This window comes from Lontra canadensis, unplaced genomic scaffold, assembly GCF_010015895.1.
Source record: "Lontra canadensis isolate GAN:19392208 unplaced genomic scaffold, GSC_riverotter_1.0 scaffold228, whole genome shotgun sequence".
Taxonomy (NCBI): Eukaryota; Metazoa; Chordata; class Mammalia; order Carnivora; family Mustelidae; genus Lontra; species Lontra canadensis.
In genome coordinates this window covers 421,563-446,037 of record NW_022631222.1, presented here as the reverse complement: position 1 = coordinate 446,037, position 24,475 = coordinate 421,563, and the positions used below count along the sequence as shown (strand labels likewise).

Below are 24,475 nucleotides of genomic sequence, written 5' to 3'. Positions count from 1 at the left end.
TAATCTCTACACCCAACTTGGGCTCCAACTTACAACCAACTACTTACATGACTGAGCCAGCCAGGAGCCCCTGAGGGAATGCTCTTTAAAAGGAGGAATTACAGGGGAACCTGGCTGCCTCAGTCGGTTAAGTGTGCGACTCTTGGTTTTTGTTCAGGTCAGGATCTCAGGGTTGAGAATTCGAGCCCTGTATCACATTCTGCACTAGGTATGGAACCTGCTTAAGGTTCTTGCTCTCTCTCCTTCTGCCCCTCCCTCTCTCTCTCCCTCTGTCCTTCTGAATGAATAAATAAATAAAAAGAGAAATTACATAGTCTTAAAAGGCATATTAATTTGCATAAAATAGCTTGTTCTGCTATAAAGCACCATTACAAACCACAGTGTTTTGTTCTGGCACTTAAATAACATTTTTGGAGTGAAAATTATCACTAAAGTAACACATGACCCCGACAACAACAAAAAGAATTTTATTATATTAAAGAGTACTATATTAATTTGCCAAAGTTTTGTCACTTAGGAAAGGTATTACCTTCCTTGAATTTGTACTATAAGACAATATGCTATACCATGGGCTGGAAATGTACACTGGAAAAATAAAGTCATTACCAGGGAGGACAAAGAAAATCAAATGTTAACAAATGTTTACTTCCATTAAAAAAATTTTGTCAAAAAACCACATTGTAGTAACTGTAGGAGTCTTGTAATTACAGACATAGCTTACAGTTTATTACAAAGAGGAGGATGAATCCTGTACAAAAGAAAAGCAAACCACTCCTTTGCCAGATACTCCTGGTTATCTTAAAGAACTTCTGTAGAGAACCTTTAAAACCAAAGAGGTGAGGGTGGAGAGGGACGTGTAGCACAATCCGTTGTGTGGCTGCCCCTCACACCACAGGGAAGCCTGGTGGCGCCTCAGCACAAGGTCAGGACAGCACATGCTCCAGAATGCCCTGTCTAACCAGCTGCTCACACTTCCACCGGGGTAAAAAGTGCTGAGGGGAAGGGCAGGGGGAGGGAGGAAGAGAAAAAATTGGAAAAGAATTGAAAATTACATTTTGCATCATTAAAAAGCAACAACTGATTACCTATTTTTCAAGCAGCAGAGTAGCTAAATGTAAGGACATTGTTATTTTAGTCAGTTGAAATTGAAGCTACTTAAAACTCTACTGAATTCTGATTTTTATAAATAAATTTATAGTTTGCTTCAGTTAAAGTTAACTGAAGACTTCTGCATTCCAGCAGGAATTTTGCCATCTGCATTTTGGGATTTATGCACAGAAAACCCCAGGGTGGGATTCTGCACCAGTGGACCACAAGGGGACAACAGCTTGTTGGGAAGACCACTGAAAGGAGCTTCTTCTCAATTAAGCTTCTCTAGTACTGAGCCTGAACATTTATTCTCATCATAACTACAGTAGCCTCTATCCTCCTGTATATTTCAAGGATTAGAAGTATCTGTAATCTGCAGGGTGGGTGCTGTTCACACACTGCATGTAAAGACACTGGTACCCAGCTAAAAGGCTCATACTCTGTGTCCTTCCAAGAGAAAACCACTCTCATTCTGAGGCCAAAAAGATTCTCCCTGTCTGATTCCCCCAAAACATAGGGGCTTAAAATGGGAGCGTTTACTGAAGTCTGGGGTGGGAAAGTGCAGGCAGCAAGGCAGAAAACTTTCCAATCTCACAGATGACCAAAGAAGTCTCAAAGAAAAGATAGACATTCTTGGGTAAAAACCAAAAACCCTACATTAGGAAGTTCACAGCAAATAATCTTTGAAAATAACTGCAGCATGAGGGATTATCACAATAGTTCAGGGAAGCGTGCTGGGCCTATGGGCCTTCCTCACCAGCTCACAGGCCTATTGTGGGCCCTGAGACAGGGATTTACCTCCTGACGAGTCAGGAAGACACCCTGCTGTCTAATTTGTTAAATGGATTTTTTAAATGCCTTAAGAATGTGAAATGTAAAAAAAGAGAAAATATATTTAGTTGTTCGTTTAAGTTATTCCAATGCCTACTACAAAGTGGGGGGGGGGTTCTGATTTCTGGACACATAAACATGCTTGCTATATGGACAAGTATAAAGAGATCTATGGCAAAAAAAATGTTTTCCTATTAATGTTTTATATTATGTGGATGATCTACACCAAATTTTATAGAAAACTGGTTTTAGATGTGGTCAGATATTTTAGAAGTAGATAAATAGATAGTAAGTAAAAGACATATAAAATTGTCCTCTATTTTTATAATTGAGGGTGGGCAATATTGAGACAAGTTAAAACATCTCAAAGGGAAGTCTTCTGCGTGGTCTACAGAGAGTGACAACTGTCTAGCACTGGAGCAGGAAGGGGTGGGGCGGGCTCAGTTGGTTTCCACCTGACCCAGCCCCACCTGGGCACTATGGTGGAGAGATCAGCCAAAAGAGCTTGAGAGAGAAATTCAAACACAGGACAGTGTTTGAGATGAAGTTTTCTCCTATCTTGCTTTATGAGGATAGCTTTGTTCTTGTGAACCACAACTTCCTGCTGGGTCTTCCAGAAATACAGATTTTGATGAGAGCACTTCTTCACCATCTGCTTTCTATTCATTCTATCTACTTCCCAGAGGATACTTGGAAGGGAAATTTTTGCTCTAACAATCAAAGATTTTAGGGTCCCTTGAAGAATCTCTTTAGGGTTGCCTGGGTGGCTCAGTGGGTTAAGCTTCTGCCTTCGGCTGGGGTCATGATCTCAGCATCAAGCTCTCTGCTTGGTGTAGAGCCTGCTTCCCCCTCTCTCTCTGCCTGCCTCTCTGCCTACTTGTTCTCTCTCTCTCTCTCTGTCAAATAAATAAATAAAATCTTAAAAAATAAATATATAATATAATAAAAATAAAAAGAAATTTTTGATCGATATCACTATTTCTTTGCCAAAGAACTAGAATTTGAAAGGTGACCTACAAGCTGAAAATGAGCACTTAGCACCTTTTTTTTTTCCCAAAGATTTTATTTATTTATTTGACAGGCAGAGATCACAAGTAGGCAGACAGGCAGGCAGAGAGCAAGGAGGAAGCAGGCTCCCCGCTGAGCGGGAGCTCAATGCGGGGCTTGATCTCAGGACCCCGGGATCATGACCTGAGCCGAAGGCAGAGGCTTTAACCCACTGAGCCACCCAAGTGCCCCGAGCACTTAGCACCTATTTAATAAATTCAAAGAGAGCTGTTAAATCCAACAATTTAATAAGCCCTTAATAAGAATAAGCCCACTTACCTAGAAAAAGGCCCATTGTGATAATTTCCCAGTAACATGCTTAGTGTTAAATACAAGCAATAACCTAGTAAATTAACCTTTTCTTGATATATGCAAGTCTTTATATTTAGAAAACAGACAAAACAGTGTGTCTTATACTAAGCATAATGCTTATGATACACATGCTCATCACAAGGCAACATTTACTTTGCTACTGATTCTAACATTCGCATCGTTCAACACTCTCATAGGATTTAAAGTATCTCAACACGAGAAATACCTGGCTATTTTTTTTTAACAGGACTGAAGTACCATCATCAACTTCAAATTCTCCATAGTCTTTTAAACACCGCACCTGAAGAAAAAAAAAAAACTTTTGTTTTATCTAAATTATTTTAATATATAGTGACCATAAAGTAAATAGGGGTTATAAAAATACCCACCCAGTACAAATACTAGGCTTTTTGTCTCTCTGTTTCTTTTCTGTGTACCTGGGCCTAGGACTCCTTACTGACAAGCCAATTGTCCTGCTGGGATGGGGAGAATGGCAGGATCTCCACATGTATGTGTATGTCCATGCCGACAGCAAAGAAACCTAGGGAGCTGGTGAGGGAAGACAACATCACATATTGTGTTCCCTCTGCAAATCCTGAAAAATCAAAATACCTATCTACAAAGAAAAGAGAATGTTTTATTGACTCCAACTTGCCTCTTAACAGATTCTTCCATGAAACATCAGTATCTGAGAAAAGAACATAGATAAGTCTCTACAATTTCTGTTTTAAAGGGATTCTTCCAATCTTCTTCAATATTCAGATGATTTCCCAGAAATATGTAGAAGTACACCATGAAAGAAGAGATGCAGACTCACATCAGAAGAATCAAGAGAGGTTCTTTGTCAGGAGGTAGGAGGGGTGAGGCAGCCTTTTGATAACCACTTCTGTAACTGCCAAGAAGATTACCAAGAGACTGCAGCTCTCAGTTTTCCTCTCCCATGAGAACCCAGGATAGGAACTGGTGCTCCTGAGGTCTTGCATTGGTATGAGTGAAGCCAACCCCACCAGCAAGTTCCAGTCTTCTACTTTTCCTAGATAATTTCATGCCCTATGATCCCTCTGAAATCTTTCTTTTTTAAATATTTTATTTATTTATTTGACACACTGAGATCACAAGTAGCAGAGAGGCAGGCAGAGAGAGAGGTGGAAGCAGACTCCCTGCTGAACAGAGAGTCCAATGTGGGGCTCGATCCCAGGACCCTGGGATCATGCCCTGAGCCGCAGGCAGAGGCTTTAACCCACTGAGCCAGCCAGGTGCCCCATACCTCTGAAATCTTAACATGACTTCCAAAGGTATTTTACTTAGTTCAAAAAACACCATTTAAGAAGAATCTCCTCTCCCGCCCCAACGCCACATTTTTGCTTCTTTAAATAGACTTATATTATGGAAAATCTCAAATATTCAGAAGTAAAAAGACTAATATAATGAAACTCCATCAACTGGCTTCGACAATTATCAACATGCGGCCAATCTTGCTTCCTCACCTACTTCTGGATTATTTTGAACCAAATCCTACATACCATTTCATCCGTAAATATTTAAGTATCTATTTCTAAAAAATGAGATTCTATTAATTTAATTTTTTAGAGGTTTATCAATTTTATTCTTATTCACAAAGAATCAGCTTTTGGTTTCAATTAATTTCTTTTTCTTTTCTTAAGTTTTTATTTAATTTCAGTTGGTGTTATATTAGTTTTAGGCGTAAGATTTTTTTTTCAAGAAACATAATCTCAATACCGTTATCACATCTTATTAATCATTTTTACTATCATGAAATTCCCAGCTAGTATCCACATTCCCCCATCTATTTCATCACTGTTTTCTTTAAGGCTGCCATGTTACATCAGAATCCAACGAGAGCTACACATGACACATTTCTGACATGTCTCCATATCTTTTAATCTATACAGTTTTTTCCCTTTTTCCCTTCCTCTTGGCAATCTACTGATAAAGAAAGTGGGTACTTTGGTAGTTTCCCACAAACTAGATTTTGTTGTGGGTACCTATGGGGTCACTTAACATGTTCCTCAGTCCCTGAATTTCCTATAAACTGAAGTTTTTTCTAGAGGCTTGATCAGATCAGGTTTGATTTTCTGGCAAATGGTGTTACACACTTCCTCTTGCAAGACCTCATGAAGCATAAAATGTCTGGTTGTTCCTTTCTGGATGTTACGACTGATCAGTGGGTCTAGGTGTTACCTGTACCCATCCATAAACCTCATCATCATCTCCATTAACTTTTCACCTACTGGTTTTAGAAGCTATTTGCCTTTAAAGTATTTTAAAATAATTCCTGTTCGACTAATCTACCAACTTAAAATACAGGTTCATATGTTTCATTCTGCTTTCAAAATCTATGGGTTGGTCTTCCACTTTAATTTTTTTAATAATATATAAAGCATGTATATGGTTCCAAAGTTAACACTGTTAAAATATGTACATTCAGAAAATTTTAGCTATTCTATCCTATTCCCACCATCTCCCTAGAGGTAACATTTTTGGTTTGGATATATTTTTCTTTTTTAATGTTAAGTTAATATATACTCATATACTCCCTCTTCTTAGACAAAAGTCAGCGTAATCTATGCATTGAAGAAAAATCTATTTTATTTTAGTGGTTTTTTTTTTTTTTAAAGATTTTACTTTTAACTAATCTCTACACCCATCATAGGCCTCAAATTCAAGATGAAGAGCATCATGCTCTACCGACTGAACCAGCCAGGCACACCAAGAAAAATCCATCTTAAAAGGTATACTTACCTCGATATATAGGCTTTTCGGAGGTTTCATATCCTGTGTGATGTCCAAACCTTCATCTCCTCCCAGTGACCTCATATAGGTAGCAAGGGATTTTTTATAACGATTGAACCACTCCATCTGTAAATATAGTCATTTGACAAAGTTATAAGAAGAAAAACTTGCAGAAATTGTATATTCATCCTTTCATAAATAGCACATTTTCCCACATAGATCACTACTGACCATTCATTCATTTAAACTGCAAGTATTACTAGTTGCCTGCTATGAACCAGGTACCGGTCTGGGGATTTAGGATGGATCATTTAACAAAGTGAAAATCTCTATGCTCACAGAAGTTACATTCTAGCATACTTAATCACAGACCTAAGAGACATTTGACCAGATACAGAATCATGGGAAAACTCCATTTCAGAATTATGATCTCTCTAAACCCTGCATTGATAGTTTTTCTGGAAACCATTAAAATCCTGCTGAGAAAAACACCCAAGTGTCCATTAACTGATGAGTGAATAAGGTACGTATATCCATACAATAGAATATTATTCAGCCATACCTCAGGATGGTACATGTTAGCACATGGATGAACCTTAAAATCATGCTAAGTGAAAGGCACAAAAGGCTACAGACTTACTGCATGATCCCACTTAAATGAAAAATCCACAATACAAAAACCTATATAAAAAGTAGATTTGTAACCTCCAGGAGCTGGGAAAACAGGAGATAATGTAGAGTAACTGAAAATGGATACAGAGTTTCTTTTGGGGGTGATGAAAATGTTCTGGAATAAGATGGTGATAACAGATACTCTGAATATACAAAAAACCCCGAGTTGTATATTTTTAAAAGGGTAAACTTTATGTTATATAGGTTATGTCTAAGTAAATCTGTTATTTTTTTCATTGTTGAGAGATATTAAAGACCTAAATATATGCAGGGATTACCACATACATGATTCAGTATTATATCAACTCACCTATAGATTCAATTCAATTTCAACCAAAATCTCAAAAAAAAAAAGAAATAGGGGCACCTGGGTGGCTCAGTGGGTTAAAGCCTCTGTCTTCGGCTTGGGTCGTGATCCCAGAGTCCTGGGATCAAGCCCTGCATTGGGCTCTCTGCTCTGTAGGGAGCCTGCTTCCTCCTCTCTCTCTCTCTGCCTGCCTCTCTGCCTACTTGTGATCTCTGTCTGTCAAATGAATAAATAAAATCTTTAAAAAAAAAAAAAAGAAAGAAAAGAAAAAAAGAAATAGAACCTGACAAATTGAGTCTAAAATTTACATGGAAATGCAAAGCGCCAAAAATAGTTGACACACGTGAAAAAGAACAAGATGGTAATACTTACTCAAGACTTACAATAAAGTTATAATAATTACAACAGTGTAGAATTGGTATGAGGACATACAGATTTTTTTTTTTGAGGACATATAGATTAAGAGAACAGAAGAGAAAGTCCCCTATCCCAAATCCTCAGATATAGTGACACACAATTTATGACAAAAGTAGCACCACATGTAGAGCAATGGTGAAAAGACCTTTTCAATTAAGTGGTATTGGATTATCTCACTATCCATATTCAAAATTCAACATTATACACAGAAATCAATGCCAGTACTGTAGATCTCCTCGTGAAAGGTAAAACAATACGACTCCTAAAAGACTCCATAGAAAAACGTCTTCATAATCCTTATAAGAAATTGTGTGTGTGTGTGTGTATGCCTGCCTGAGCCCTCAGGATTAATAATGCACCTACATGACTCACAGAACTGTGGAAAGTGCTACACTTACAATCACAATTTTACCATAGTGAAAGGGATAAGAAACACTAGCAGCCGAAGGAAGAGACACATGGTGAGGTCTGGCAAGGTACTACAGGGGCAAAGCGTAGGTTACCCCAATATGGGCCAATTTGGCAAGAAGTGTTTTGAGTTAAAAAGCAATTTAAACCCAGCAGATTCAGGAAAAGCTCTTTGGGGGGCCTGGGTTGCTTAGTCATTAAGCATCTGCCTTTGGTTCAGGTCGTGATCCTGGGGTCCTGGGATAGAGGCCTGCATCAGGCTCCCTGCTCAGCGGGAAGCCTTCTTCTCTCCCCTACTCCCCCTGCTTGTGCTCCCTCTCTTGTCTCTCTCTCTGTCAAATAATAAATAAACAAAAACCTTTAAAAAGAAAAAGGAAAAGCTCTTTGCCTCTCTTATAACTGCCTTAAAAAATTTAGATTAAGTATCTGCTCCAGGAAGAGAGTTCCCACCATAGACAACCACATTATTGTCTGAACAAGGTATGGTAGACAGGGAGGGACCTAGCAAAGCCTGTCTGATAACAAAGCCTCTCTTTGTCTCATTGTTTCTGTGGGTGCCCCCCCCACCCTCTACCCCTCCCATCCCCACAAACATCTGTTTACCAAACATTTGCTCTTTTCTATTCTTCTGGAGGATTACATTCTTTCCCTTTCAAGTCCTAAACCCCTAACCCTTGAGACTCCTGGCTGGTTCCACTGGTAGAACATATGACTCTTGATCTTCTTGATCTGAGAGTCTTGAGTTCAAGCCCCATGTTGGGCACAGAGCTTACTTAACAACAACAGAAAAGACATATATACCTTATTTTGCCTGCTTTTGGAATTTCCATGTCTGTATGGATTTCCTGTATGTATGAAATTTGATTTTTTCCTGTTTATCTGTCTCATGTTGGGACACCCAGGTGGGTCAGTCAGTTAAGTGCCCCACTCTTGACTTTGGCTCAGGTCATGATCTCAGGGTTGTGGGATTGAGCCCCACATTGGGCTCTGTGCTCAGCACAAAGTCTGCTTGAGACAGTCTCCCTCTCCCACTGCCTCTCCTCTGGCTTGTGCATGCCCTCTCTCTCTGATGAATAATAAACACAATCTTAAAAAAAAAAAAATCTAGCTCATGTCAATTCGATTCTTATTCTGGTTAAAAGGACCTTAAGGGGACAGGACATTCTTGCTCCCTGACAGTAAACAAACATGAAGCTTCTAGTGTTTTTTCCCTATGGAATCATGACACACTGCCCTTCTGGCACAATATGTAACAATACACACAAAGTACTCTCAATTGGGGAGGCTCACACAAGCTTTGTTGTCCAGAATTTTTACTGGGGTTTTATCACACAGGCACCATTGTTTAAAAGACCATCCATGTGACTGAGTTCCATCTCTATCTCCACTCTCCTCTCTGGAAGTTTGACTGGAATCAAGATATTCAAAGCTCTATACCTAAGGAGATAGCAGGACCCCTCAAATTTTTAGCCACTTAGTCAGAAAGGAGGGAAGCCCTGGGAACCCCCAAACCTGTGGCTGGGGAAGTTTGGTCTAACTCTAATAGTGTCAGAAGTCACTTCAAGCCTATAATAGGTAAGTACTACCACCCTCATTGTGTAAATGAGGGCATTTAGACATAGAGAGAACTCAAGTCACTTACCAAAGATTAGACAGTGGCAGAAACAACATTCTGAACCCAAGTTTACTTGACTCTAATCCTGTGTCCTTAAATATTGAGCTAGCTCTGGGCCTTAGTGACAGGACAAATGAAGAGTTTTGTTACAGGTATTCATGTTGAATAAGTACACACACACACTCTCTCTCTCTCTCTCTTTATGGAAAAGCCCTAAATAATGATGCCAGTTCTTTAATCCTATAAATGGATCACTAATAAGTAACATAATGGGACCCTTAATCTTGTTAATCAGAGAGGTTTCCACATAGCATTTAGAATTACTCCTATCATTCTCATCATACTATATACTAAGTAAATACAGACCAAAAACTGCTGAAAAACAGATTTTAAAGAGAAATAACCATTACAGAACAATACTATGCTATACTCTACTATACAAATACTATTACAGAACAATGCCACAACCAGCATTTTCCAGATTCAGAAACGTGAACAACAGTACTAGCTTACTTCTTCAGCAGACATGTGAAATCGTAAGGCATTGGGCAGGACACTGCCGTATTCCCACCTGAGTGCTCTGATCCGAAGCAATCGGTCATACCTAGGACAGAAAGAAGGTACAAGATCGCATGACTATAAGAAGATACCTTGGGAATGACAGGGAGACATAAATATGGGCTGGATGGGTGCAGTGAAGAGTTCTTAGTTTCTCTAGGTTTGAGAATGGTGCCATGGTCATGGGAGAAAAGGCCCCAAAGTTCCTTATTTCTTAAGAGTATTCAGTGGTAAAAGCCCATCAGTTTCTAGAATAGTTTAATACAGGCAAATAAAACAAGATGAAACAAATATGGAAAAATGTTAAAAAGTATTAAACCTATATGATGTCTCCATGGGGGTTCATAGTATTATTCTCCCTAGTTTTATGAATACTGCAATTTTTCACAATGAAAAAATTTAATGGAAGAAAGAAAAGTATTTAGAATGCTTATACAGGAAAAACAAATCTAAGAATGTTATCCATTTGAAATGGTTAATTAGGAAACCACATGGAAAGCCCTCCATTTATTCCTTGCACCACAAGCAAAAACTGAGAAACTTACAGGTATGCTACAGCACAGCGTCGATTTCTTAACAAAGAACAGTGTCGAAACTTGATGGTTGGTATCAAGTCACTTTGTCCACCCGACTTTACTTCATTCCTGGTAAGAACATTTAAAAAAGAAAAGAACAAATATACATATTTCAGCATAAGGAAAATTTTCAAAGCCAACTAACAACTGACCTCCATGTTTGTTTTTATCTATTTATAATTAGCGATTAATCTAAACAAATAGTATCTGCCTCCACATAAGAGCTTTTATTGGTATGCTAAAAGATAAAAAAGCCAAAAACCAAAAGTAAACTAATTTACCTAAAATCATGCTATCAGCATTTCATTTAACCATTTGGTATTTTGCATTTTTGTACACTGATTAATCTTCATTATTTTCAAAAGACACACATTGTGTTTATTCACTTTTTAGAATTCTTTTACCATGCTGGAGTAAGAGATAAACCTAACATCATGGTTAACAAGATTATGATCTTATATCATATTTTTATTTTAAATAGGACTACTCTTTTAATGGTTTTTCCAAATCTTTGCAATAAAGTGAGTTAAAATGGTAGTAAAAATAGTCCTTCACTTATCCCACAAATATTTATTGATCTTCAACATGTATGTGTCCTATATTGCAGTGTTGTTCACACAGAGAGGGAAAAATTTTGGTTTTACCCTACAAAATGTACATCTCCTTAGATATTAGATAAATATCATATTTAAAAACCAGATGTATGGAGCACCCGGGTGGCTCAGTGGGTTAAAGCCTCTGCTTTCAGCTCAGGTCATGATCCCAGGGTCCTGGGATCGAGCCCTGCATCGGGCTCTCTGCTCAGCGGGGAGACTGCTTTCCCCATTCTCTCTGCCTGCCTCTCCGCCTACTTGTGATCTCTCTGTCAAATAAATAAAATCTTTAAAAACAAACAAACAAAAAACCACAAACCAGATGTATAATAATTAATGGGCACAGAGTTTCAGTATTACAGGATAAAAGATTATGATGATGGATGGTGGTGACAGCTGTGTAACATTATGCACATATTTACTACCACTGCACTGTACACTTAAAATGGTTGAGATGGCAAATTTTATGTTATATTTTACCATAATAAAAATGATGGAAAAAAACAAATCAAAGACAATGTACAGAATGAGTAAGAATCTACTTTGGAGTTTTAAAAGGAACTGGATAGGAGTGCCTGGGTGGCTCAGTGGGTTAAAGCCTCTGCCTTTGGCTTGGGTCATGATCTCAGGGTCCTGGAATCGAGCCCCATATCGGGCTCTCTGCTCAGCAGGGAGCCTGCTTCCTCCTCTCTCTGCCTGTCTCTCTGCCTACTTGTGATCTCTGTCAGTGAAATAAATAAATAAAATCTTAAAATAAATAAATGAATAAATAAATAAATAAAAATAAAAGGAACTGGATAGATACAAAAAGGGATTCCTTCCTGCAGTGCCTGTTTCAGGCCCTGAAAATAGAGGGAAATATCTATGTCCCCATCCTATCATGTCTTCTACATCTGCTCTGTACATTTTTGTCACTCTCTGAAAGTCAGATTCATTCTCCACATTGTTTACAGTGTGCTCTGGATTATAAAGAAACAGTACAAATAAAATATACCCAAGGTAATACCAGAGTATTTCATTAAGTACATAAGGACTTCCTAAAAAAATTTACTTTTACATGCGTAATTAAAAAGGAATGGACTTCTGACAAAAAATTTTAACATAAACTATTAATAGTGACTGTCCCCTACACCCCACCAAGAAAGAAACTAGGAGGGTGGGGCACATAATTTTGGATCACAAATTTGCAAATGGTACAAATATAGCAAATACAGGAAAATCATTCCCTTACTGGACTAAGGCCTGTCAGGCCACCTCCTAAATAAATATATCTTTAACCTGTTCACTTTCTACTTAGTCCAGGTCACCTCTGCTGTCACCTGGATGGCCAGCATGCCTGCCTCTTCTCTTGGTCCCCTTGTCTATTGTCCACAGAGTAGCTATGGTGATTTTTTAAAACATAACCATGCCACCATCTTAAAATTGCTTAAAATTCTTATCTTGTGTTACCCTTTGCCTGCTTGCTAAGCTTCAGCCACACGGTCCTCTTTAACTATCACTGTCCTGAGCACCCCATCCTCCTTCACAACTCAGGGCCTTTGCATATACTGCCCCCTCCACCTAGGACACTCTCTGCCCCCTGTCACTGCCTCACTGAAACTGGCTTCTCCTTTAGATCTCAGCTGAAAGGTTTCTTCCTTGGAGAGAACTTCCCTGATTCCTCAATCTAAGTCTGCCTTTAATTGATTATTCTCTTTCCCAGAACTGTTGTTTTCCTTCATGGCATGTATCCCAATTCGGCGTATCTGTATTTATTATCTATCTTCTGCATTATTAGACTGTGAGGGCTATGGGGACAGACATCGTTACTGTGTTGTTTACATCTGAAATACCAGAGCCACTTATCAGCACATAATCATTTAGTACATATTTGTTGCAAGAATTAATGAATGAACAAAGTGCTTGGGAACTTGAGTCAGGACTTTATATCTGCCTTACACTTACTGTAAACCTGCTATGGTTCTTTCCTTCATTCGACCTGTGAAGATTTTTCTGTATCTCTCCTTAAACAACACAGTTGGAAAATGCTCCCATTGTTCATGTGCTCCACAGATCTTACCAGCATGTTACTGATTTCTATGCCCAAGTAACTGATCAAAACACTGTACCTAATAAGGCCAAAAATGAAATGTCAGGTCACAGACGGACATCTGTTGATTGACATCTATTGGTTGAGATCTGGATAAATCACCTCTGATCCCAGAGCTGGTACTCCTTGTATCTTACTCTTCACCAAATCATAAGAACCTATGAAGTTTGTCACACAGCCCAAATGCTCCACTGTGCCACCACCATGCTCAGCTCTAAATGTTCTCTGAACCCAGAGCTCTTTTACACACCAGGCTGTAGCCTTCTATAGCACTGGTTCTAGGCAAACTTTGCTAAAGCTGCTGGAAATCACTGCAGCTCCTATTAAGTTTACAAATTGCCTGTTACCCATTTAAGGCACCAAGGCAGCTATTAGTGAAAATGAGCAGTGGAAATTCTATAGATTTCACTTTGTTTAGAATTTTTATTTGCTGCTGTCTCATCTCTTTTAGATTCACTCTAATACCCGGTCATATGATTCAAATAAATATTTACTGAGCATCTGCTATGTACCACGCACTATTTGAATCCCCATAAATTTAGGGTGATCAACACAAATCCCCTCAGTCCTGTATAGCTACAGTATGATCAGGCTCACAGAGAATTTAAAAAAAAATCATATCTAAAAACTGATGGAACATTATCTTATTTCAGTATCATATTTTTTAAGTTGTTTTAAAATATCAATCTCATCAGGGGTGTGTGGGTGGCTCAGTTTGTTGGGTGTCTGCCTTTGGCTCGGGTCATAATCTTGAGGTCCTGGGACTGAGCCCCATATCAGGCTACGACAGCTCAGCGAGAAGCCTGCTTCTCCCTCTCCCTCTCCTCCTTCCCCCTGCTTGTGCTCTCAAATAAATAAAAACTCTTAAAAAAGACATCTATCTGTCAAAACTTACACATCAGACTGGTTTTGTTCATATAAAGCTTTCATCTCCTCCAGAACTTGCCTGAGTCCATCCTCCTAGAATATATAAAATGATATTGATACACATCTATTAATTCCTCCACCAAGTCTATAGCAATGTTTGATCTACTCTGTTTATCTTTGATTTTGATATCTTACCAAAAAGCAATACCTATGGGAATGGATATAACAAGTGTTGGTGAGGATAAGGAGAAATTGGAACACTCATACATTGTAGATAGGAATATAAAATGATGCAGCCCTATAAAAAACATTCTGATGGTTCCTCAAAAAATTTAACATAGAATTATCATATTATCTAGCAATTCCACTCTTAGGTATATACTCAAGAAACTTGAAAACATGTTCATTCAAAAACTTTGTACATAAATGTTCAGAGCAGCATTATTTATGGCAGCCCCAAAGTAAAAACACCCAAATATCTATCAACTGATGAATTAATAAATCAAATATGGTATATCTATTCAATGGAATATTATTTGGACATAAGAAGGAATGTAGTACTGCATGCATCAACATGCACTGAACTTTGGGAACATTATCCTAAGTGAAATAAGCCAGACATAAAATGTTAAATATTGTGTGATTCCACTTACCTGAAATATCTAAAATAATAGGCAAATTCCTAGGGATTAGATTAGAGGTTACTAGGGGCTGAGGGAAGAGGGAAATGGGGAGCTATTGCTTAATGGTTACAGAGTTTCTGTCTCAGTTGATGAAAAAGTTTTGGACAGAGGAGTGATGGTTGTACAATGATGTGAATGTAATTGATGGCACTGATATACACTTAAAATCGGTGAAAATGGCAGATCTTATGTTGTATATATATTCTACCACAATAAAAAAGAGAAAAAAAGCAATAAAAAGGAATGAATTACTGACAAGTTATGCAATCAACATAACTGATTAAGGAAACTCTTAAATACACTGTAGTAAGCAAAAGTAGTCAGATACCAAGGAGTACATACTGTATGATCCCTGCTGGCGCTTTACAGAAAAAGTATGCAACTCCTAGCACACTGAATCCAGAAACCTCTCCCCACCAAAAAAGACAACTATCTGTAGCCATGGAAAGTCTATCAGTGGTTGCCCACAGCTGCAGGTAGTAGGTAGCTACAAAAGGGGAAAAGAGAACCCTTGGGGTGCAGAAATCTTGACTGTGGCACTGGTTATAAGGATGTATACATTTGTAAAAATTGCTAAGGCATGACAAAAATAAGTAAGTAAATAAATAATGAAAACAGATCTTAAAAAATTACTACAAGGGTAGTAATAATGCCTTCTGCTCAGGTCATGCTCCCAGGGTCTTGGGATTGAGTCCCACATTGGGCTCCTTGCTCAGTGGGGAGTCTGCTTCTCTCTCTCCTTCTGGTCCTCCCCCTGCTTGTGTACTCTCTTTCTCAAATAAATAATAAAGTCTTTTTTTTTTAACATTTTTTTTTAAGATTTTATTTATTTGACAGAGAGAGAGATCACAAGTAGACAAGAGAGCCAGGTAGAGAGGGGGAAGCAGGCTCTCCGCTGAGCAGAGAGCCCGACGCGGGGCTCAATCCCAGGACCCTGAGATCATGACCTGAGCTGAAGGCAGAGGCTTAACCCACTGAGCCACCCAGGTGCCCCTAAAAGATTTTATTTATTTATTTGACAGAGAGAGAAATCACAAGTAGGCAGAGAGAGAGGGAGAAGCAGGCTTCCCACTGAGCAGAGCTGGATGTGAGGCTTGATCCCAGGACCCTGGATCATGACCTGAACTGAAGGCAAAGGCTTAACCCACTAAGCCACCTAGGCTCCCCTAAATAATAACATCTTAAAAAAAAAGATTACCAGAAAAAATGAACACTTTTGGTTTGCAAAAAGAGAAGGACCAAAGGAGTTTTTCTACTATCCACCTTGGGGCAAACTTCTAAAAAATTTTCCTTTGGAAGAATAAAATTATTAAAATTCTAAAATTCATAAATATTACATAGTAGGTCTGTCAGCAATCCAAAGATAAGTGACCCAACTACTTTTAAGACCAAAATGTATGCAGTAGCAAAAACATTTTGGGACTATTGGTATAACTACAAAATCAAGAACTTAATCCTCTTCAAACATAAGAAAATATATAATTCCTAATAAAAAAAAACGTAAGCATGATTTCTATCTTCCCTTTGCTCAAGTAGTTAAAAAGAGGTCATGGAAAAGTCTGACCTATTAGAATTCAGTTCAAATTCCTTTTATAAGCAAATAATATTTTAAGAAATAGCTGAAACTCCTGTATGAGTAATAGATCTACAGGCATACAAAAGATACCTGTGAGGGGCACCTGGGTGGCTCAGTGGATTAAGCCTCTGCCTTCGGCTTGGGATAGGGTCTCAGGGTCCTGGGATCGAGCCTGGCATTGGGCTCTCTGCTAGGCGGGGAGCCTGCTTCCCCCACACTCTCCATCTGCCTGCCTCTCTGCCTACTTGTGATCTCTGTCAAATAAATAAATAAAGTCTTAAAAAAAAAAAAAAGACGTGTGAAATTTTATGAAAATACACACAGGTGGGGCACCTGGGTGGTTCAGTCAGTTAAGCATCTGCCTTCAGCTCAGGTCATGACCCTGGAGTCCTGGGACTGTGTCCCACATTGCGCTCCCCACTCAGCAGGGAGTCTGCTTCTCCCTTACCCTCTGCCCTGCTCCCTGCTTGTATTTTATCTCTCTCAAATAAATAAAATCTTAAAAAAAATAAAATACACAAATGCTGGGACCCCTAGGTGGCTCAAATGGTTAAATGTCTGCCTTTGGCTGAGGTCATGATTCCAGGATCCTGGGATCGAGCCTTAGGTGGGGCTCCCTGTTCAATGGGGAATCTGCTTCTCTCTCTCTCCCTTTGCCTCTGCCCCTACCCTCTGCTTGTGTTCTCTCTCAAATAAATGAATAAAATCTTAAATAAATAAAAATACATACATGCTTTCAGATTTAGATTTATCTATAGTAAAAATTCCCACCTCAGGCTGGGAGCCCAAGATAATTTTCCCAAAAACTCACTTAAACTATTACCAGTTCTGCATATAGAAAGTGGACAATTATTTCAATTTGCTGAATACAGCATCTAACCTTGAGAGATCCTGGAATGAATAAGGCAGAGTCTTGCTCTAGACCTACTGACTATCATCTCCTGGGAGGAATGATTCTTGGAAGTTCCTGTGGGCCACAGGCCTATCAGCCCTCAGACCAATCAGATGGATTAGCCTGTCCCTGCTTGGCTATGTCAAAGAGTGGCCAGTCTCCTCAGGCTGAGTCTTCCAGGCTGCTGAGTAACTTGGCTAGCAGGTGGGTTTGTCAGCTGAGGGTGCAAAACTGCAAAAGGTGCCCTGCCAAACTAAGACCTAGAAAAAGGAGTGATTTTATAAGTTTTAAGTTCCTTCCCTGGACACCCCCCAAAAGTGGTAACTTAAAATTTGAGTGAAACAGGTTGCTGGATGGACTCAAGGTCTGCAGAGCCAGTCGCAAGGCTGTTGTGGCCAGTTCCTGTTGGACAAGTGTCTCTTTGAGGTTGTCTCCTCATACGCCTAGTTATCTAAATGCAGCATGGAGTCCTATTTTAGAGCCTGCACCCCTTGGCATTCCAGCATCTCTGCTGAACTTCCCATCATTGTCTCCTAACTTTTTAAATGAAGTAACTGTCCTTGAAGAACAATTATATATTTTCTTATGTTTGAAGAATTTTAAGACAGGAATCTAGGAAACCTGTGTTGAAGGTGAGGCTCTGCGCCAATATGTTGTAAGTTTGGATAAATCCCTGAACTTGATCTATAATTTCTCTCTTTTTTAAGGATTTTTTTTCAAAGGATTGATCATAACCACCCATAACCATCTCCCTGCCACTGTTCTTTCTCATCTCCAATCTGTTCCACGTAGTGCTGCCATCATTACCCTCAATACATAAAAAGCTGCCCTATCACTCCCTTGTTTAGAATCCTTTACCACCTTCCAAATGCCTTATACGTTAATACCCAATTCTCCTAGGTCTAGAACCCACCTATGTAGCCTCTGCACACACATTAGTCCCTCCCTTCCTATGTGACCATTAATCTCTGCAAGGCTGTATCCTTCAGCAGCAATGCCTATCTTCCTTCTTGGAGTAGGGACCTCATCCTTCCAGGTGTGGCCCAAATGCTCCCTCCTCTACCCCAGTTCATACCAACATTTCTCCTTATGCTCCTGTGTATGCCTCTCTTGTGTCCTCACACTGCATTCTAATACTCCTTTTTTTACCCCTCTCCCAGCAGAACATGCCCTGGCATTCACACAGCAGCTGCTCTATGCTAGGGAAAGTAGTCAAGTATAGAACTTACATGCAGGTCTGAAGCCAGACTGCCAGGATTTAAATCCTAGTTTCACTTCTTACTATAGCCAAGATACTTAATCTTCCTAAGCCTCTGTATACATGGCTAGAAGGAATGGTTTAAATCTCAAAGCGTTCTTATGAGAACATCAGATAACACAGGCCACATGCTTAGCATTCTTTTGGGGTAGTAACAGAAAATTAAGAATAATGGTAATAAATAGTAGTGAGTAAAGGACATATGGGGCTAGGTAGGGAGAGAGAGGTAGGGGGCTATGGAGTCAGGCTCATAAAAATCCCCAAATTGCGGAGGTGTAAGGAAACCAGAGATAAGGGAACAAACCAGACCATCCTGTCCTAGGTGTCAGAGCTGGGGTCTTGTTGTAACACGGAAAATTAACAGCAGTCACTTCGCTGCTCCTTGTGTGTCAGGCACTGTCCAGAGGACCTACACATATACATCCCACTCCGAGGGCCCTCACTACAGAAAGAACTGAGCCCTATTATTATGCTCTTTCTCGTTTTTGCAAAAGCGGACAGCCACAGAAAGCCGGAGTACTGCTCCAACCTCACACCACGAGCCCAAATCCCGGCCTGGCTCTACAGGCCTACCTTCTGCCTTAGCGTTCAACAAACGCTAGACGGTTACCGGGCAGCCAAGAAACGCTTGGTCAAGCAAAGGAACGCTGATGTAGGAAACACTAAAGGCAATATATTTAAGAAATTCACCAAATCGCTGCGTAATATAAACACGAATGCTCTTTTTCCTGCTAGGTTTCGTTTGTCTGTGTTCCAAAATTTTTGTTCCCTACTTTGGAGCTGACACGGTGAGAAAGCCCACGCTCGGAGGAGACGCAGGTTAGACCCACAGGGTTGAGCATCTTCCGCCCGCCCGCCCGCCCGCCCGCCGCTCTCCCGCCGCTCTCCCAGGCCCCGCGCCTTCAGCCAGACCAGCCCGGTTGACCCCGTCCTCCCTCACATTGAAGGCGGGCAGCTGCCCTTCTGCCGCGCGATGCAGCTCGCGGACCAGCTCCATGGCCTTTTCGCAGAACATATCGTCCGCGCCCCGGTCCCGAGGCCTCGTCAACCGCCGGCTCTCACGCCAAACGGTCGCCGGGTTCACGCACACCGCTCTGGGGATCGGGTGGTTTCCAGTCCCACAGCGGCGGGTACTCGCCTCCGCCTCCGTTTCGCTCTTTGGCGCCAAACACTCCCAGCCAATAGAAACGCGCTCCAGGGCCTCGTAGCCTACGGCGGCGGCCAAAGGACAATTGCCTCCGCTGCGCAGCCGCACTATAAGAAAGGTGAAAGCCGAGGAGGGTTTCGTGGGCGCATCCTTCCCTAGCGAAACCCGTGCAGCTGCGGGAGAGTCAGCGGGCATGGGTTCCAGCCTGTAAGTTGAGCAAAGGCTCTCTTTTGAAGCTCAGCTCGCGATATATACGTATCTCGCAACATCTTTTTTTTTAAATTAGGTCGATTCATTTTCATTTAGGTTCAACGGGGTTCTACTTTGAGATTGAGAAGGAATGCTCAGAAACTTGGTGTGCATTAATGCAATGACGCAGCATTTCATTTTCGTTTTGCAGTGCGGGCTTTTGTTTGCTCAAAAGGGAAACCAACTTTTATTGGGTATCTCCTTTGTGGTAGGGAGTGTGACATATGTATCATTTAATTCTCATGATTAACCCTAAGGTAGCTTTTAAGACCCTTGGTACTGATTAGAAAGCAAAATAATTTTTTTTTTTTAAGTTGGCTCCATAGCCAACTTGGGGCTTGAATTCAGTACCCTGAGATCAAGAGTTGCAAGTTGTAAGGACTGAATCAGCCAGGCGCACCAACAACTGAATAGATAACCTACCAAGTTTACTCAGCTTCTAAAGTGGCAGACTTTTTATTTAAGCTTTGAACCCCACAAAATCACCTTTGATTTTAAAGGAGTCATTTAAAAACATTTGGAGGGGCGCCTGGGTGGCTCAGTGGGTTAAGCCGCTGCCTTCGGCTCGGGTCATGATCTCAGGGTCCTTGGATCGAGCCCCGCATCGGGCTCCTTGCTCAGTGGGGAGCCTGCTTCTCTCTCTCTGCCTGCCTCTCTGCCTGCTTGTGCTGTCTCTCTCTCTGTCAAATAAATAAATAAAATCTTTTAAAAAAAAATAAAAAAATAAAAACATTTGGAAAATAGTTTTAATCAGGAAGCCTACAAAGGGGGAAAATACCCAGATTAACATCAATTCACACAGCCATAATCTTACCTACATGATTATGGAAATTTTCATAATCATATAGCATCAGAGATGAAAATTAATGCTGTAGAGACAACTTGTTTTATTTGGCTACCTTTTAAAAAGCAAAACTTTTTTAAAAAGGCAATATTACTGGATTCATTCTAGCTAACCCTAGAAACTATGTTCCTCTTTTGCAAATAAAGATACAACAGATATGTAATCTGAAGAATGAGCATGGGAATGGCCTACAAAGCCTTTGAATCTTTAAGCTAATTGACATTTCCTTTTAAGCTCTACAGTCAGGGATAATTTAGCTAAGTTTTATTAAAAACACAGATCCATAGTGGTCTGTGCTACAAGACTGTGTTCCAACAATCACCAGTATCCACAACCTTCCTTTGTCATAAACCTTTTTAATTTCAGATCCTTGGCCTGAGATTCATTTCCTCACCTGTACAATGGGGGCAACAGTACACACTTCTGAAGGGTGGTGGTGTTTCATTACTCCTTCAGCAAATATTTATGAAGTCCTACTATATTCTGTGCATTGTTCTAGACACTGAAGATAAAGTAGTGAACAAAGTCCTTGTTCTCAGAGTCTATGTTCCAGTGTGGGATACAGATATACCAATGATAAATATATTAGTGAAAAATGCTCAGGAGAATAAGCCAAGGCAGGTAAACAGAGTGATGATGAGAGGACCTGAGGGTTTTCTTAGTGTTCAGAGAAAGCACAGACCTGCAGTGGGGAGCGAATAACCCATGTGGAGATGGGGCCATAGAATGGGCAGAGAATTAGCAGCAGGAGGAATGCAAGTGCAAAGGCCCCAAGGAGGGGGATGTATGACTCACACACATTCAACCCACACCTCTCCTTGAGACCCCAGCCTCAGCAAGGAGGCAGTGACACTGGAGCAGAGTAAGGGAGGGAGACCTTGGTGGCTGAGATCAGAGTGAGGGCTGGAGACCCTTTCACAAGCTTTGTTTTATCTTCAGTGAGATGGGAAACCATAGTTATTTTAAGCAAACAAATGACAGGACTGGACCTACATCTTTAAAAAGAACTTTCTAACAGCTGAGTTAAGTAGACAAAAGTTGGCAAAAGTGGAGGTAGGCGACCACTTACACTAGTAAAATAATCCAAGTGAGAGAGGATGGCAGCTTGGGCCAGAGTGCGGATGGAGGAGGTAGTGAGAAATGGTTGCATCCTGGATAGATTTTGAAAGGAGTGGTAATACAGATAGACATAAGAAGGGAGGATTCAAGGATGATCCCAGGGTTCTGACCCAAGGAAATAGAAGTATAATATTGTCATTCCTGAGGTGAGGAAGGTTACACATGGAGTTTGGGATGGGAAAAGAGTTGGGAGCTCAGCTTTGAACATCGTAACTTTAGGTGCCTACAGGATATCAGAGTGGATGAGTAGACCATTAGATAGAAGACCCTGGAGTTCAAGGAAGGGGTACAAGATACAAATGTGGGTGTCACCAGCGTAAGATGGTATTTAAAGACCATACAGAAAGTCAATGTGGAATATCAGGAAGCAAGAATTTCCTGTTCCCTTCTAGGACCTTCTAGCTGTACTAAGAATCAGATTGATATGAAATAGAAAACCAAATTATTTTCCTACATACAAGGAATCCACACTGACATGGAAATTCCAAAGATAGTCAGGCAAAATAAGGTATCTTATGTTATCCTGAACTAAGGAGAATCAGGTAGGGGTCTGGGACTTTGAAGGGGAAGAATGCAAGTCACAGGGCAGTAAGAAGAGCAAATGTTTGGTAATTAGATACTTGCCTTGCCATATAGATGGGTCACTCAGATAAAATTTATTTCTGGTAATAAGTTATTCTGGGAAAAAACCCCAATTTAGATTCTTCTGTATAGTCAAGGGAGGGGCAAAAAGTTTCTTCCACAGGGAGGAAGTCTATAGGGTCTTAATTGCCTTTAGCTCAAAATAATCTTCAAACCAAAGTGGCCCACCTTGGATCAGCCTGGCCCTTGGCCCTTACAGGACAAGAGCTGAGGACTGTATGGGCAAGGCCTAATGCCATCCAGACTCAATAAAAACATTTCTCTTCTCAACAGCCCTCCCTTGTTTTTTGTTTTTTTCTTTTTCCTATTAAAGAGGATTTTGTGAGTGATAGGGTAAAAAAAAAAATTTTTTTTAAATTCAGTTTCTGGATTCCTAATCCCAGTTTGTGCTAGTATAACAGTTTAAAGAATTCACAATTGAGTGCTGGTTGGGATATTTTTATAACACAATTAATGAAATTCTTTCACAATTTAAGCATCATTACAAAGCTAATAGAAGGAGCTACTAATTTCTTTCTTTCTTTTTCTTTTTTTTTTTTTTTTTTTAAATCTTTGACAGATAGAGATCACAAGGAGGCAGGGAGGCAGGCAAGAGAGAGGAGGAAGAAGGCTCCCTGCTGAGCAGAGAGCCCAATGCCGGGCTTGATTTCAGGACCCTGTGATCATGACCTGAGCTGAATGCAAAGGCTTTAAGCCACTTGCGCCAGCCACCCAGGTGCCCCCAGAAGGAGCTACTAATTTCTAAAGGGATTTCTAATTGATGTTAAATTATCAGTTGCCAATAGTTTTCAACTAACAGAAATGTTGAAATTTTGAATGTTGAATGAAAGTTCACTTTGTGATAAGTAAGCAAATCTCTTGATTGTAGATCCTTTTCAAGAAATATTAAAGAATGCCAAAGCTGTAAAACTAAATTTGTGAAACTACTCTTTTCTTTGTAAGATGAGTTAAATTATTTTTTTTTAAAAGACTTTATTTATTTATTTGACAGAGAGAAAGATCACAGGTAGGCAGAGAGGCAGGCTGAGAGAGAGAGGGAAGCAGGCTCTCTGCTGAGCAGAGAGCCTGATGTGGGGCTCCATCCCAAGACCCTGAGATCATGACCTGAGCAGAAAGCAGAGGCTTAACCCACTGAGCCACCCAGGCGCCCCTGAATTAGTTCTTAACTTGGGTTTCACAAGTGTAAATTTATCTTTGAAACACATTTTTTTCCACTTTTTTTTTTTTTTTTTTTTTTTTTTTTTAGGATTCTTTAAGTAATCTCTACTCCCAACCTGGTCAAGAGTCTCCTGCTCCAGCTACTAATTGCTTTACAAAAATCTAAAATCAAATACAGACTTTAAGAAGTAAATTGTTTAATGAGTTGTTTTCATAAGTTCAGCACTCAACTTAAAAATTAAATTACCTATATGTTTGTGTTAAAAAAAAAAGTACCTGAAAGCATATTTTTTAAAAAGTAAAATCTTGTGTGTAAACCTGGCGATTCACAGACCTGTACCCCTGGGGAAAAAAAAATATGTTTATAAAAAATAAAATTTAAAAAAAAATCAAAAAAATAAGAACAATTTAAAAAAAAGTAAAATCTTGTGGGAAAATAGTTATAAATCATGAAAATGGTGACTTGTTACCTTTTGATTTTGTTCTCATAAATCATTGAGAGAAACGTTTCCGAGGGATTCGTTCACGTTGGGTTTCCAGCATTAGGGAAAAATCAGTCTGGGGCGGGAGAGGAAGGAGCCAGCTCTCCTCTGCGGCTCTGGCTCGTTGGGTGCTTTCGGGCCGTTGTCCTCCCACATTTGGGTCACTGATCTGGGGCAGGACCGAGTGCGTTTGCTCACGGCGCTGAGCACGCCGGCAAAGGCGACCCTCCCCGCCGCGGCGCCCTAGCCCAGACTCCTCGCCTGCACCACCCGTCGCTCGGCCACCACCAA

At 40.1% G+C, this 24,475-nt stretch overlaps 1 protein-coding gene across 3 annotated transcripts; it reads right to left on the bottom strand.

Moving 5' to 3' along the window:
- Positions 1-624: 624 nt before the first annotated feature.
- On the bottom strand, positions 625-24,454 carry GINS1 (GINS complex subunit 1). Of its 3 annotated transcripts, none has more exons than XM_032849430.1 (7): positions 24,173-24,454; positions 14,163-14,227; positions 10,556-10,654; positions 9,966-10,056; positions 6,043-6,159; positions 3,506-3,580; positions 625-992 (listed from the first exon to the last, which is right to left on the bottom strand). In XM_032849430.1, the coding sequence occupies exons 2-7, from the start codon at positions 14,195-14,197 to the stop codon at positions 924-926; spliced, it is 486 nt and encodes a 161-aa protein (XP_032705321.1). In that variant the 5' UTR covers positions 14,198-14,227; positions 24,173-24,454; the 3' UTR covers positions 625-923. The 3 variants fall into 3 exon arrangements, with proteins under 3 accessions (XP_032705321.1, XP_032705320.1, XP_032705324.1); XM_032849429.1 differs by lacking the exon at positions 24,173-24,454 and adding an exon at positions 19,484-19,691; XM_032849433.1 differs by lacking the exon at positions 24,173-24,454 and adding an exon at positions 19,317-19,372.
- Between the last annotated feature and the right edge of the window lie 21 nt (positions 24,455-24,475).